The 14,749-nt window shown below is 46.5% G+C and overlaps 1 protein-coding gene across 4 annotated transcripts; it reads right to left on the bottom strand.

Annotated features, from left to right (window-relative positions):
* Positions 1-52: 52 nt before the first annotated feature.
* PEX5 (peroxisomal biogenesis factor 5) lies at positions 53-11,228 on the bottom strand. 4 transcript variants are annotated; one of them, XM_053970355.1, is made up of 16 exons: positions 11,146-11,228; positions 10,669-10,872; positions 10,213-10,248; positions 9,888-10,020; positions 9,059-9,193; positions 7,929-8,034; positions 6,654-6,744; positions 6,171-6,287; positions 5,713-5,805; positions 5,417-5,536; positions 4,694-4,837; positions 2,517-2,587; positions 2,140-2,355; positions 1,839-2,004; positions 1,485-1,642; positions 53-1,164 (listed from the first exon to the last, which is right to left on the bottom strand). In XM_053970355.1, the coding sequence occupies exons 2-16, from the start codon at positions 10,816-10,818 to the stop codon at positions 963-965; spliced, it is 1,938 nt and encodes a 645-aa protein (XP_053826330.1). In that variant the 5' UTR covers positions 10,819-10,872; positions 11,146-11,228; the 3' UTR covers positions 53-962. The 4 variants fall into 4 exon arrangements, with proteins under 4 accessions (XP_053826330.1, XP_053826332.1, XP_053826333.1 ...); XM_053970357.1 differs by lacking the exons at positions 5,713-5,805; positions 11,146-11,228 and having other exon boundaries at positions 10,669-10,941; XM_053970358.1 differs by lacking the exons at positions 6,171-6,287; positions 11,146-11,228 and having other exon boundaries at positions 10,669-10,941.
* Positions 11,229-14,749: the final 3,521 nt, after the last annotated feature.

Raw genomic sequence — 14,749 nt, 5'->3', positions numbered from 1 at the left:
AAAGCAAAACCTGGGTCAAAAGGGAAGAGAGAAACAGAGAGAACCTAATCCATCTTTTGAAAAGCAGTGGGCTTATACCTTTATTATACAAAATACTTTACAATTAAAAAACATTTCCGCCAATAGAATCATATACAGATATTTATAATTAACAAGATTCAGTTACACAAAAGATGGGGACTTTTGCACAAAGGAAAACAATGACAGATGAGCAAGAGAAAATTAAGACTTCACCCCTTTCCCCACCATATTTTGGAAGAGGTTACATTTCAGACTTTTATTCCTATCACTTTCTCTCAAGCCTGAACTCTGGGATCTCCCCTTAGGGTAAGGGCCTCCACCCATGTCCCCAGCATCAGTACAATACTCTTGTCTTAAAAGGTTCATGAAGAGACACTGAGAAACCAGCATCTGGCTGTACCATGAAGTTACCAGTGGCCAGAAAAGGGGACTACTGCCCCAGTTTTCCCTAGCAACCCACATATACACACATGCAAGCACATACATGGGGAAGCATGCTCAAACCCCACAACTTTTCACCCTTTTGGGTGAAACAGCAATCCCACCCCTCCAAAGCGGGCTGAACTCGAGACACACTCTTGCAGGCAGTCTGCAGAATGGCTCTCACAGCCAAGGTCTCACAGCCAAGCTGGGCACTACTGCAAATGCAGTCTGGCAAGAGGGCAGGATGCTGCTGTCTTCCCCACTTTGATCATCTGTGAAGCAGCAGTGCCAGGCATCATGGAGGTGATAACATTAACCGTTCAGAAATGCTCAGGCCACAACAGACAGGCTGGGGAAGTTGCACACTTCACCAGGGGGATACTTAAAAATAAACAGTTGCCAATGATCTGCCCTACCAGGGCAAAGATGGGTGTGAACCCTTGTGAACATTTTCTCCCTAAGAAAGGTCATTGCTGGGCTCGGCAACCGCTGCACTCGCAGGGGAGCCTATCCCCGAGTCACTGCTGGAGGCCAAATGCCTGCAGCAGTGTGGGCAGGTCACGGGCATCAGCTGCCCCATACAGGTCACTCTGCCCCAGCATGGAGAGGGCCATGCGCAGGGTGCTCCAGATGTTGTCAGACATGGCTCCTTGCTGCCCCCGTGGACCTCGGCTCTTCTGCTGCATGTGCAAAGCTTCCAGGAAGTGCTCCACAGCCTCACTGTCAACAGGAGAGCATCCACATGCTTAGTGGAAAAGATGGTATATCTCACACTCCCTTCCCCATTTGCTTCCAAAGTATTTCCCCTCCAAAACAATTTCCTCCTCTTCACCAGATCCTACCCCGCTCCAGAACCAGAGGTCCCCCTTTTCCCTCTACAAGAATGAGGAGTCCAGATGGCCTCTACTCCACCTGTACCAGCATGACACTTGGATCTCTGGGCAGAGTCCACACACTCACTCTGCTCTCCTGTGCAGTCTGTCTCCCACAAGCACACACAAACTTGCAGGTCACAGCAGAGCTGCCCATCCTGTGCTCACCGGTGGGCGCCTAAGTTAATGCAGCTGATGCCCAGGTTGTAGCGAGAGCGGATATATCCCGGCTGCAGCTCCAGTGCCCGACGGTACGCGGCCACAGCTTCTTCACTCCGATTCCCATTGGCCAGGGTGGCACCCAGCTTGTTCCACAAAAGGTGGTCCTGGAGGAATAGGCACAGAGAAAGGGCTGAGATGAACTGGATCGCCTAAAGCTCCAAGCCAACTACTCCCTTCCCATATGTCTGTCTTATTCCTCCACTCAAAATATGCACCCCTCATACATGCAGCACCTCCACCCAAACCTTCACCCATAAACCTCCAAGTGCCTCCAGCATCCCCAGTTTGCCCCTTTCTTACATTGGGGCGCACACTGAGTGCAGCACTGAAGCAATCCACAGCCTTCTCGTATTCGCCACTGAGGTTGAAAAGGACACCCAGGCCACACTGGACATCAGGATCCACAGTTGAGGGGTTGCTGCGCACAGCTGCTAAGAACAGCTCTTTCACCTCCATAAACAGCGAGCTGGAAAAGCACAGAACAGGATAGTGGTGTACTGTGGAGAGAGTCAGCCTTGGGCTGCTCGCTCTGTTCCTGAACCAGTCTGAGCCCTCCAAGAAACCTTTCAGCCAAAGGCTGAAATTTGTAACCATAACTCACTCAGAGAGCAGGGAACTCAGGACACGCTTGGAAGGCCCCATGTTTGTCCCTGGGACACTCTCCTCTGGTTCCTTGTTCAGCAGGTGGGCATAGTCTGGTTTATGGCGCAGCCAGTCCCGCAGGGTCTCACACGCCTGCTTCTGCAGGGACTCATTGGTGAAGCTGACTGCTAAAGCCATAAGTGCTGTGAGGTTCCCAGGCTGCAGCTCGAGGCACCTGCAGGGCAAAGAGAAGTGAATGCAGCATTAAATCAGTGTAGGAAACACCCAAACACAGGAGGTAAAACCATCCAGACAGAGCACCCCATGACAGCCATATGGTCCTTGTGGCACTACACAACAAGGAGCCACACTCAGCAGCTCTGCAGCAACACTCACTGTCTGAGGGCACTGATCGCCAAAAGCTCCTGTTCATTCTCTGCTTGGGTGGTTCCCAGATATTGCCAGGCCTGGGGAAGACACAGATGAACAAAGTTAGACTTACAGAGGGAAAAAAATCAGTCAATAATCCACAAACACAGAGATTAAATCCAGTATATTATCCTGCAGAGTTTTAAAGTGTGATCAAATAGACCAAAGTATACACATTAGCCACAGGTGTAAGTTCCTCTCAAAAGACAGACAGATGTCATGGCACATAAGTCCTCAAAGACAGTAAAACTGGCATTGTTATAGTGAACAGAAATGAATGTCTACCTGGAAATCTATCATAAAGCAACTGTTAGTAGTTTTAAAACTTTTAGATCACAGAATCTCCACTTTTAACTTCTAACTGTGGTCAAACTGCAGAAGAAGGAGAAAATGCAGATGTCTCCTATTTCCCAAGAACAAAATGGCATAGCAGCAGTGCTAATAATGAGGAGACCCCCAAGGCAGGAAGGTGAAACTTGGAGAGTTGACTTTCAGACCTGAAAGTAGAAGCACTGTTAATTTTACTGAATTTCCAATCATCATGACACCAGTACATGAAAATTACTTCTACCTCCAAGCAGCTGATATAAGGAATATTTAACTAGGCACTAAATCCAAAGTATCTATTCACTTTATGTTGATAGCCACTCCCCTAGTCCAAAATAGGCTGGATAGTTGGTGGGACTGTCAGCATGATGTACCTGCTTTTTGAATAGAAGTCTCAAAATGAGGTATCCACTACCTCAAGGGACGTTGTTTCATTAGCAAAGACATAGAAGCCCTGCAGAAGGCAATGTACACCCCTGAATCTCTCGTACCTCACCATACATAGCTGCCTAAAATTCAAGCAGAGCTGACCAGTGATAACTGCAGTGTTCTGCCAGCAGAAGAGCTGATGAGATTCAAGGTAAAGTTGTGACTTGGACCAAAGCAAACATGACATCTCCTTCAGAGCAATTATTCATGTCTATTTGATCACTGTACCATTTGTGAAGTCTTGACTTCTCCTGTACATTTTGCAGTCACAGTAGAAGAATTCAGAATGTTTTTAACACAGCTAGCCAGAATTGGCCCAAGATTTCTTCCCTGAAGAATGCAGAATGCTTCCAATACAGCTAGTCAGAAACGGCCCAAGATTTCTTCCCCTAAGGTTTCAATTACCTCTTCATCATGCTCAGCCTACAGCTCACACTGTCTATGAGAAAAAAGCAACAGTTCTAGAAGGGTATTAACACTTTTTGACCACTTTAAAGCTACAGCAGATCTTCAAACCTTCTGCTTACTTTTCACCTATTACCAGTACCCTAGAAAGTTAGGTGGCTATTCCCAGAAGCCAAGAACCTCTGTTCTAAAATGTCACTCATATTTAAGTCCCAGGGTAATCAAATTATATATGTCCCATCATATATAATTAGCAGGGCTTGAACAAGACATGCTGAAAATTTAGCGGCCCTGGATCCTTGAGGCAGGCACTCCAGAAAGGCACCACATGAGCGTATTTGCATTCTTCCCAAGGATATCCATGTTCTCTACCCCTGGAAAAAGGCACACAGGCTATTCCATTTCTCAATTCATCCTGCAGAAGCTGAAGTGATTTATGGAAAAAAGTATTCATTTAACAAGGAGCTGGAACTCTGACTTCAGAGTACAAATCCTTCTTTGGCCCACAACTTCAATCAAGACTGTGAAACCACCCAACCCTTTTGGGTCACATCTTTTCCTAGCACCTAGATGAAAAGACTGAGTCAGAACCCTGGTCTAGTGAGCTTCTCAGAATTAGATTTTAATACAGATACAGAAAGCACTGATCCACCATAAGCTCCTCCAAACTTACAATGCCAATAAAGACTTTCACAGAAGCAACTTGAGAGATGAGAACTCCTTGCCTTGGCTTCATGCACAGTCTCATGTGCTCCAAAGATTTTAGACAGCTCTGGGCCAGACGACTTTGTGTTTCCTGTAATTGACCTTAAGTCGGAAACCTCGTCCCTCAGAGGCTCCCTGAGGATTCACACACATCAGCTATAAGCCCAGAGCCACAGAAAAACGAGGTGTTTTCATACACCCTGCACAGGTCCTAACACTGCAGGGAGTTTTCCACACCTGCCCTCATAGCTCAGCCTGCTATCTCTGCTGCCACTCACCTCCATATGATCTGGCTTCTGTTGCACTGCAGCCTCAAAGAGCAGGACAGCATTGGGAAGGTCACCTTCCTTCAAGCGCTTCCGCCCCTCTTCAAATGCATCTGGGTGATCCCTCATGGGATTGTCTTCCTCAAACTGGTAACCCTAGCAGGACAGACAGACACACAGGGGCTAAAGCTAGGAGACGGGCTTAGGGAGAAGAGCACTCTCTACAGCATAGCACAGTCTAATCTTGCTGCATCAGGAACACTCAAGCTGCAGACTAGCCAGCACCTCATCCTCACTGGTGATCTGTAGCAGATCAGAGCACAAGGGTAGTTCTTTCTGCCTGCTCTGTGCTGGAAAAATCCCCCAGATCAGACCTGGAGTAGGATGCTAGAGAGACAAAACATTTAGTATGGATCTTACTAGCTTAGAGGGGAATGGGGGAGAGGGGCAGGGATGGGGCCAGGGGACACAACACTTGAACTCACTGTGAAGAACCCCTGTATTCACTGGTATTTGGTGCTCGACAAGAACCAGACAGCATTTGCAGACAAGCCCAAATGAAAACAGTATTTAACCCCAAAGCTGATCTGGGTAGGTGACAGCAAAGCATCAGCATGAGAAGGAATCCCAGCAGCATTTAGAGTCTGTGGAGCTCAGACCGAGGCAGACACACTGCCAGTCTCCCCAGGGCAGCCCACCACAGTGCCAGGGCTGAGAGACCCTGTTCTCCCCTACCTTGTCATATGATAAGGAGTTGAGGTCTTCATATTCAGAGAGCCAAGGGTGAGCCTCTGCATCTCTCTTGGCCATCTCCTCACATTCTGCCTGGAGTTTGTCCCAGAACTCCACATCTGACTGAAGGGAGAACAAAGTGTGACTAGAGTACCTCAGCCATAAACTCGGGTCTATAGACATGCCAGAGAACTCCCTCCTGAATGTTTCCAGCCCTCCTCAGAGCATGCAAAGGAAAGAGGTAACCCTACCACGGGCTCTCAGTTGGCACCCCAGCCCTCCTTCTCAGCCAGCTTTACCTCCACAGCAGCCTTTGCCTGCTCAAATTCCGTATCAAGAGTTGACATGTTCCCAGATCGCGCAAATTGATCCACCCAAGCATCGGATGCCCCCTGGGAGTTTGGAAACAGAAACACACCTTTCTTTTTAGAATTTGGCAACCTCAGGGCACATCCCAAAACAGCAGGAGAGTCTGTAATGACCCTTCCTCCCCATCAGTCAGAACTGATGGCCTATGAAGTAGAAATAAATTCATCTGAATCTCCTCTTCCTCACAGATGCTGTGGGAGATGAGAAAACTCAAACTGCCCAGATACATTCCCATCTTCTGGCTAGACTCTGCTAAGAGCCCAACAGCCCCTCCCTTTTCTCCCTCAGCATTGCTGAGAGCTGGACTTGCCATTTTCCTTTGCTCCCAGACTGTGCACTGCGGCAAAATGCTTTCTTCCTTCAGAGCATACAGGCCTGGGGCTCCTACCTGCTGCTGTATAAACTCAGCTGCCCATTGCTCTGCCTGATCTTGGTCTCTGTGGGTCACCTGATTAGCTTCGATCGATACCCTCCCATCTCCGATCTGGCGGACAAACTTTAGGAACTGCGGCAGAGAAATGAAACAAGGGTGGAGCTGGGCAGATGCTGTGCCCACAAGCCTTCAGCCCATGCCCCCCTCCTTCACTAAGAGGGCTTCTCTCTGCAGAGCGAGCACAAAAGGTCCAGAAAGGTGGGAAGGACTGGACTTCACAAGAGTGGAGATGGAAAATATCTAAAGTAGATTGTAGAGTTCAACTCCCAGGAACCAGGGAAGAAATGGAAACATGGGACAACAGGAGGCTTTATTCCTTTACTATCTTCACCCGTCTCAATTCCCCACACCCTTTATTCACAGTAATATAATTACTACTAATTATGTAATTACTAATTCACAGTAATAATTAATCTCAACCCCAGTCAGATTTCTCACCTCAGTATTCTTGAGTTTTGGATCATCCACTTTGGAGAGGAAATCAGTAACAGTTTTCTTCAGATCATCTTCAGGTTGGTATTCCTCATACCTGTGTTCCAAGGCAGTAAAAGGGAAATAGATAGTCTGATACCAGGCAACAGCAAACTCTTTCACTAATGAGTCTACACAATGGGGCAGACAACAGAATTGAGGGATACAACCCCTCCTCAAAGATTCTGGGCTTCTCCTCAGTGATTCAGTACCATTATCCATCTGTAAAAATTAAAAATTACTACTACGATAGCTGTGCAAGTGACTAACACAAACAGCAGCAGAATTAAACAATTACAGAGTCAGCACAGTTCTGCAGAGCAGTCTGGACTCCTTGCCAAGCTCACATGCCATCAGACATTTCAAGTTTTAGCACCACCAGAAACAAGGTCATATATCCAGGAACAAAGAAAGTAGGTCATGCCCACTGAAGAGGAAAACAGTGCCTTGGAAAAGCATCAGCTCTGCAGATGATTGAGGGCTTACAGCAAAGATACAACTCAGTATGTCTTGTCTGGCTTACAGCAGGATAGGACCACTTTGAGGTGTTACCACTACCTTCAGTCTTGGGGAAGTTTCAGAACTGGTGGCAATAACTCAGGAATGTCCATTATTTGCAGAAAGTTATCAGAGAAGCCAAGAGCCAGGTGCAACGAGAGTCCAAATACACAAAATTTTTGTAAGGCAAGATCTTAGAAGCCCAAATTGCTTGTGTGTGTTTTGCTTCTTTAACTGAAAAAACTTGATTGTACTCAACAGATGCCTACAGAGATATGATCCATCTTAAACCTACCACAAAAAAAACCACATAAAAATAATATGTAGAAGGCTGAACCTAGAAATATGTCAAGGAAAGGCTAGAAGTGGTTTGTCAGATAGGAAGAATTACATGATGAAAGTTTACAACTAGTACAATCTAGCAATCTGCAATCTGTTGCAGAAAAAAAGTTTCTGAACTCACTCCTGAATTTACTTTAAGGAGCTTTGCATCAGGCATGAGATTAAGTCAGCCTACATGATCAACGTATCTTCCTGGAACTAGAGAAGAGAAAAGCTGCACTCTTAAAAACTTCAGTTTGCAAGCACTGTTTCTGCCTTTCTCTGAAACCAAAGGACTGAGAACACCAGTCTAAGTTAAATTACTCAAAAGGATTCAGGCCACAGCAGATATTGATCACCTTTCCAAGCTTCACCCACCCAAGTGTCTAGCAGCAACAGCTCGCCTGGAGAAGTCAGACTCACCATTTATCTGCCAAAGACTGATCTTCTGATTCCCCAAGCCACAGTTTCTCCTCTGACTGCTCTAGGTATTCTTCTGCCCACTTGGCAGGAGACACAGACAGCGGATCTGCAACGGAATAACGGGGAGAAAAGTAAGACAGGCAAACCACCACATCTTTGTTTATGCTTGCTTCTTCTACTTTTGTTTATGCTGACCTAAAAATCAAGCCTTTGATTCAGACAGTGACTTAATACAGATGCCACTGTGGTGACGATAAATGTATGATTTTCTACTTTAATATCACAACTTATTCATCTGCTCTCTGAGGGATACTATGTAGGTCAAGAAAATCAGCAATGTATTACAAGTCTTTGTCAAAAGCACAGCCTACAAGCACTAGGTTTTCATCAGAACTTTCTCAAAGACCTTTAACTTCTAATTTATATTCCCAGAAATCTACAGAGTGGAGGTCAAAGAGTGGAACTACCCAGCTTTCTACAGTGGCCACTCCTGGAGAAGAAAACAGCATATACTTGATTCTTTTCCATAATTTCCAGATTAGGGTATGTGTGGTAACAGGACCTTATTCCAGAGCCAGTTCTACACACAACACAGGATGGCTTTTCAAATAAAGCTTAACCTTTGGGCCAGAAACACTCACTTTGCACACGTCCAGGCTGTAACATCCCTCTACCTTCATACAGCTGACACAAAATATTGGCCAAAGCACATTGAAGAGAATTTACCTTTGTACCAAAGGCAAATTTAGCCTTATGAGAGGAAATTAGAAAACATGCAAGCAAGAAGCAGTACAAGGCCATCTCCAACTTGCATCAGTTGAATCACAGCTTTTTATAAAAACAATTTAAATAGCATGCTTCCCCTAAATTCCCTAAGTAGCCTATGCTAACAACAAAAAGACCCTTACACCTAAATAAAAGCTTTCACACCTCATTGTTCATAATTTGACTTAACCATAACACCATCACAAAGCAGCTTTCCTACCCTCCACCCCATTAAGGCTGCTACAGGAAACACTGACTGCTGGACCCAAAGCAATACTCTGATTTCACATTCAGTAGGTCTTCACTACACAAAGGCATGTGACTGGACATCATCTTGACAGTAATTCCAAAAAAGGACACCTCACCTGTCACTTCAGCAATGAACTCCTGTGACCAGTCAGCCTCATTGTAATCTGAAGAGACATCACCAGCATTATCTGCTGCAGCCAAGAATTCCTGGGTCCAGTTTTCAGACAGTGCCAGGGCTGCCACACCTGGAGCTACATGAGGAAAAAAAATTAAAGTGAGGATTGGAGCACTCAAAGGCATCATTCATGTGTTCCAGGCTAGCCCTAATCACCTCTGATCTTTCTCTTTGTCAGACTAAAATCACAGAAATATTTCACTTGGAAGGAGTCTCCAGAGGTTGCTAGAGTTCTCACAACAGATTAACATAAAAGTTAGCGATGAGGTTGTTTAGGGCATTTATCAGGTAACTTCTGAATTTGTCCATGGTTGGAAATTCCCCAGCCTCCCTAGATACCTGTTCCAGTACTGAATTGCTTCCTCCAAGGGAAGAAATGTTTCCACACATCAAGTCAATTCCCCTTTCCACAAATTGTGTCCATTACTCCTTGTCCTTCTCCTGACTATTACTGTGAAGATCCTGACCATGGCTGCTGAAGACAGCAACAAAACACTCCACCCCCTGCCCCTCAGACTCCTTTTCCCCAGGTTAAAATGTCCAGATCCCTCAGCCTTTCCTCTTACAATACGGATTCCTGTCCCTTGAATATTTTATCGATCTCTGATGAACTTGTTCCAGCACATCGATTTACTGGGAAGCCCAAATACAGAAACAGTACTCCAGATACAATCTCAGAACAGCTTAATAGATAGGAACCACCCTGCTAGGAGCCTAACCATAAATATCAAGATCTTTTCCAACTCTTCACCTACTTCAGCATCCCTCACCTCGCTGAGGGGCCTGTCGGAAGCTTGACTGTTCAATCTCTTGCATCTCAGCCAATAGGTCATCCATCTTAAAGGTCTGGGGTGCACGGGACAGCAAAGGGGCATTCTGAGCTTGCAGAAACTCTCCAACCAGCTGCCAAAGACAGAGATGGATTGCAAATATTGCACAGAAGATGAACAGGCAGAGCCATGGAGTGTGAAAGAAGGGCTTGTCAGAAGAAAATATTAGCATCAGGTAAGGGGTAAAATAACAAACAGTGTTGATGAGAAAAGCTATAAGAAGATTAATCAAAAGCTATAAGGAGAGGAATCAATCTGTTCTTACCTCATCTTCGGTGGCTACTCCCAGTGGTTTGGATACCTGCAGGGAATAGTGGGCAATTGTGTCAACAGTTTTGATCCCATGTCTCTCTCTACACACACACAGTATGACCCAATTAGATTGTATCTTCCTCTTCCTTGAGCTTAGCCTGTCAACATTTTTCTTGCACTAGCTGCCAGCTAAAGGAGCAGGAACACTTTGAGGGATCCTCTCCAACCCCCTCCCACTACTGTCTGGCTTAGGGCCTGTGACAGCAAGGCACACAGCTCACCACAGCTGCCAACATCCCCCGAGTGCCCACAAACACGCCCTCACCCCCAACCCTGCTTCGGGTGACCCCTGGGCCTTTTTCCGCAAAAAAACATAACACGACACCAGCTGCACCGAGAGCCCCCTGCCCTGCTCACCCCCAGCCCCCGGCAGGACCCAGAGCCAGCCAGCGAGCAGAGCAATACTCACGGCTGCGGCTTCGGGCGTCCCGGGGGGCCAGGCCAGAGGGCCCTGCAGTCCTTCCTGCCGCAGGGCCTTGTCCTGGGTGAAGTGCCCCGCCAGCTTCATCAGGGGGTTGGAGCCCCCGCACTCTGGCTCCACCAGCTCCCTCATGGCCATGGCGCCGGGCACGGAGGGAGAGAGGGTCGGCGCCGAACCCCGCCGCGCCTGCACCTGGCACCGGGGCGGCACAGACAGCGGGTGAGCGCCGGGCGGAGCGACCGCCTGACCCCGACCCGGCTGCCACCCGCCAGCGCCGCCTCCCCCGCGAGCACGGCCCGGCCCGGCCCGGCAGAGGACGGACACCCGCCCGGCCCGCCAGGACAGCAAGGCCGCAGCCCGAGCCCCGAGCCCCGCGCCCCCGGCCGTCCCCCGGCGCTCGTTCCCCGGCGCGCTCCGCCCGGCGCCGCCCGGAGGGGCCGCGGGGCTCCCCCGCCCGCTCCGTACCTGGGGCCGCCGGGGCGCGCTCGGCTGGCGCGGCGGGGCGGGGCCACCCTTAAAGGGACAGCGCCGGAGCGCCTTAAAGGGGCTGCGTGCCATGATCGCCCGGCTCGCCGCCCGCTCCAGAACCCGTCTCCGCCGTGGCTCCCCGCGCCGCGCACTGCTCCCGCAGCTCCGGAGCCGGCTCCCGAGGGGCGTGCCCCTCTGCCGGCCGTGAAACGGTGTGCATATGTATATGGTGTGTACTATACACATCCTACTGTATTTGCAAATATACATAAACATATATATATTCAACGAGATGTGTATGGTATGTGTATATATGTATGTATATACAAGAGATATATACATGTGTGCACCATACACATCTCGTTTTATATGTGAATATACATAAATATATATGTTCATATATATATTCAACGAGATGTATATGGTACATATGCATAGATGAGCGTATACTGTATCAGTACCCATTTGTCCAGCTGATGGACTGATATTTTACTGTTTGCTCTGGAATTGCTAAAATGTTTCAGCTGGCAACCACAGGTTGAGAATGCACACATTTAGCTGAAAAGTATGTGATACCTTCAGACAAGCCATAGAAATGTCAACTCCTTTCCAGCCTTGATCCTTCTACATTTGTGGTTCCAAAGGACAAACCACCTGGAAAATCAGAGGTCATTTGTGTGTAGCCTCTAAAAGAATGGGAAAAGCACCAAGAGGGGGTTCCACAATGTGTGCTGACTCCTGTGACATTAGATTCCTAGAAATAAATTGTTTTCAGAATCAAATCCCATCTTCTTTTCAAAGGAATATGCACTTCTGCAGGGTCCTCTCCAGATTTGTCAGGTTCACTTCATCTGTCCAAAATGTGACATCTGGTGTGCTTTTAGACGCAATTTTCTGACAGCAGGTCTTCCTGCCTGCTTTCCTTACAGCTTTGAAATTCATGTGGCATCTACAGCCAGTTCTGTGCTAGCAAGCAGTATGTATGGCTCAACAGGAGCATACCTCTTAAAGTTATAAGAATTTGGGCTGGAAATACAACATCCACACCGAACATGCTTGGGGAGCTTTACTTTGGACTATGTCTTCCTTGGTCCCGTGGAGGCACGCCAGTTAGTGGTTGATGTGCCCTATGTGCAGCTTAGCAGCACCAAAAAGGAATCTCGTTTGCACACCGAGGCTGTCCTGCAGGACAAACCCCAGCCCAGCAAACAGGGATTACTGGAAGATTTATTTTGAAAGCACACTTCTGGCATCCTGGAAGGTTAAAATAAGACTCACCTGCTATTACTAAATATCAAATCATATGTATACTCAGTGTGATCAAGGGTTAGCAAGAGCACTTGAGGAGAGAGGCATGAAGAATGCTGTGGGACAGAATCCCAAACTACTTTCGAAGAAGAGAGGAGCAATGCTGCTCCTAAGTAAAACCAATAGATAGCACAAAGACATGGAGAAGGGGAGTGTAGGCATTGAGATAAGGCATGGACAGAAATCCAAAAGCCATCACAGACTTGGCAGGAAGACATGAAGTAGTTTTGATTTTAATATTTGCAACAAGGTTTTGGGGTATGCCCATGACACCAGCCTATGATACCAGCTTGGCCTTCTGGTTCAGATCAGGGACAGGGAAACACTGCTGTATTACAGAAAGCCCCCACAGCCTTCCTTCTGAAGGGCTGGATGGCCCTTTATCCCTTAGAGTCCCAAAAGATTCTGATGCAACTGGAATGAACCAGAAGTGGCTGTGGTGGCAGAGCATCCAGGACAACCACAGCTATAGCTGTTGGTGGATAAGTATCCTGCTGAAGCCACAGCTATTTCTGCTTGCAGGCAGAAATCAAAGGGTCTGATCTAAAGTCAACAGGAAAAGAAGCAGAGTCAATGCACCCCTGCAAGTGAAGTGTAAATAATTTGGCAGCAAGAACTAAAATATCAGGGGGCCCAATAACTCTTGGAGAGATGAGAGGCAAATAGTGCAGCTCCTGAAAAGGCTATTCCAGGCTCTGCATCCTTCAGCTGTTCTGAATATCAATATTCTGCTGAAGGTCCTGGGCCTGGTGGAAACCAGTGACAAAATGGAGGTCTCTGTCTAACTATTTCCCACCTAAAGTTGTGAAATTCATTATTTCTTTCCAAGTACAAAACTTTAACACATACTTTTACTAAATGGTGTTCTACACTTTCAGGCTATTTCTCCCACTTATCAAGATCATATACGATTTGTATACGATTTTTTTCTACCAAATCCTTTGCAAGCCCTCTCAGGTTAATGTTGTCTGCAGATTTTAATAGACACAATTTTCTGGTCCACTGTATAAATTACTGGGGAAAAAAACACAATAATAGCACACTGAAAACAGATCTCTTCAGGACTCCTTGATTCTTCTTTCCAGATAGACAGCATAGCATCAAAAACTAATCTTAGAATTTTCCAATCAGCATCAGGCTCTCCCAACTGTGATTTCAGTAGATCCAGTTTCCCATGTTTCCTAATGTGCTTTTTAGACTGTTAGATGATGAAAAGTAAAAATCCAACTGAAATAAAAAATTTATTATCTGTTGTTACTTCCTTGACCACAAGGACAAGTCTGCCATGAAAGACTGGTTTAACTTGATCTCTTCTTTTTGCAAATGGAAAACATGAGTTGTCTACATAATATTTATTTGTTCCCGTATCACAGGGGAAGGCAGTAAAATGATGCTGGCAGGCCAGTAATTAATAAGATTTTCTTTTTTAAAATAGCCAATATATTTGGCCTTTTCCAGTCTTCTGAACCTCTCCATTGCCTAGATATCTCAAAGATAATGGCCAGTGCGCCATTCTCCAGTTCTCCAGTTCTCATCACAGCATCAAGTTCATCAGCCCTAATTGGTCTGAAAGCCTTGACTTTGCCTAAGTACTTAGAAATCTAGAGTGACTTTTCCCCCACTTGCAACTGGTGCTATTTAAGATATTCACCTAGCCACCACCACAGTGAAGACAAGTGAAAAATACTTGGAGCTTATAGGTATCTTTGACCAGTTTCCAATTTCACTGACCAGAAAGCCAGTCTTTTTACTAGTCTTCCCCTCATTGCCCAGGTAGTGACAAGCACTTTTGATATTGATAAGCTGATAGTTCTGTTCTTTTCCACTGCAAATAAGGTACTCATTTCCTTTTCAAAGAATCTTTGTACTTAATTGGACTCAGTTGCCATGTCTCCCTTAATTCCTTCTCCTCCAGACAAAAAGCTGCAATTGTTTTCAATCCTTCTGCTTGAGTGGCCAAGGTAGTTATTCCCCTCTGTGGATTCACTTCCTACATTTGTCTCTGTTGTAGCAGCATTGTACCCAAACTGGACACTCAGTCAGTCCTGTGTCACTCAGTGCTGTGAGTGAAGTCACAGCAGTACAGAGCTGTTCTGACAGCTCGTTTCATCTGGCCTACAGGCTATCCTAAACACATAAACTGATCTGATGTGTGCCTTTTTGGCAACAGCATCATGTTGATGTACATTCTGCTTTTTTTAAGGAAGATGACATTCAATGAACTCTGATGCGCTCTGAAATGATGCATTTAAAAAAGCAACAAAGGATCTTTTGCCCCTGAATATTCCCTTTC

Source organism: Vidua macroura, chromosome 2 (assembly GCF_024509145.1).
Source record: "Vidua macroura isolate BioBank_ID:100142 chromosome 2, ASM2450914v1, whole genome shotgun sequence".
Lineage (NCBI taxonomy): Eukaryota > Metazoa > Chordata > Aves > Passeriformes > Viduidae > Vidua > Vidua macroura.
This window is presented reverse-complemented; position numbering and strand designations above follow the sequence as displayed.

What these genes read in the sequence shown, in the direction of transcription:
- PEX5 (XM_053970355.1), bottom strand. Translation starts at nt 10,818, where the DNA reads ATGGCCATGAGGGAGCTGGTGGAGCCAGAGTGCGGGGGCTCCAACCCC. An exon ending in CAGTCTTTGGCAGATAAATG is followed by an intron (nt 6,745 to 7,928) that starts GTGAGTCTGACT and finishes CTTGGAACACAG; the next exon opens with GTATGAGGAATACCAACCTG. An exon ending in CTGAGTTTATACAGCAGCAG is followed by an intron (nt 5,806 to 6,170) that starts GTAGGAGCCCCA and finishes CCAAACTCCCAG; the next exon opens with GGGGCATCCGATGCTTGGGT.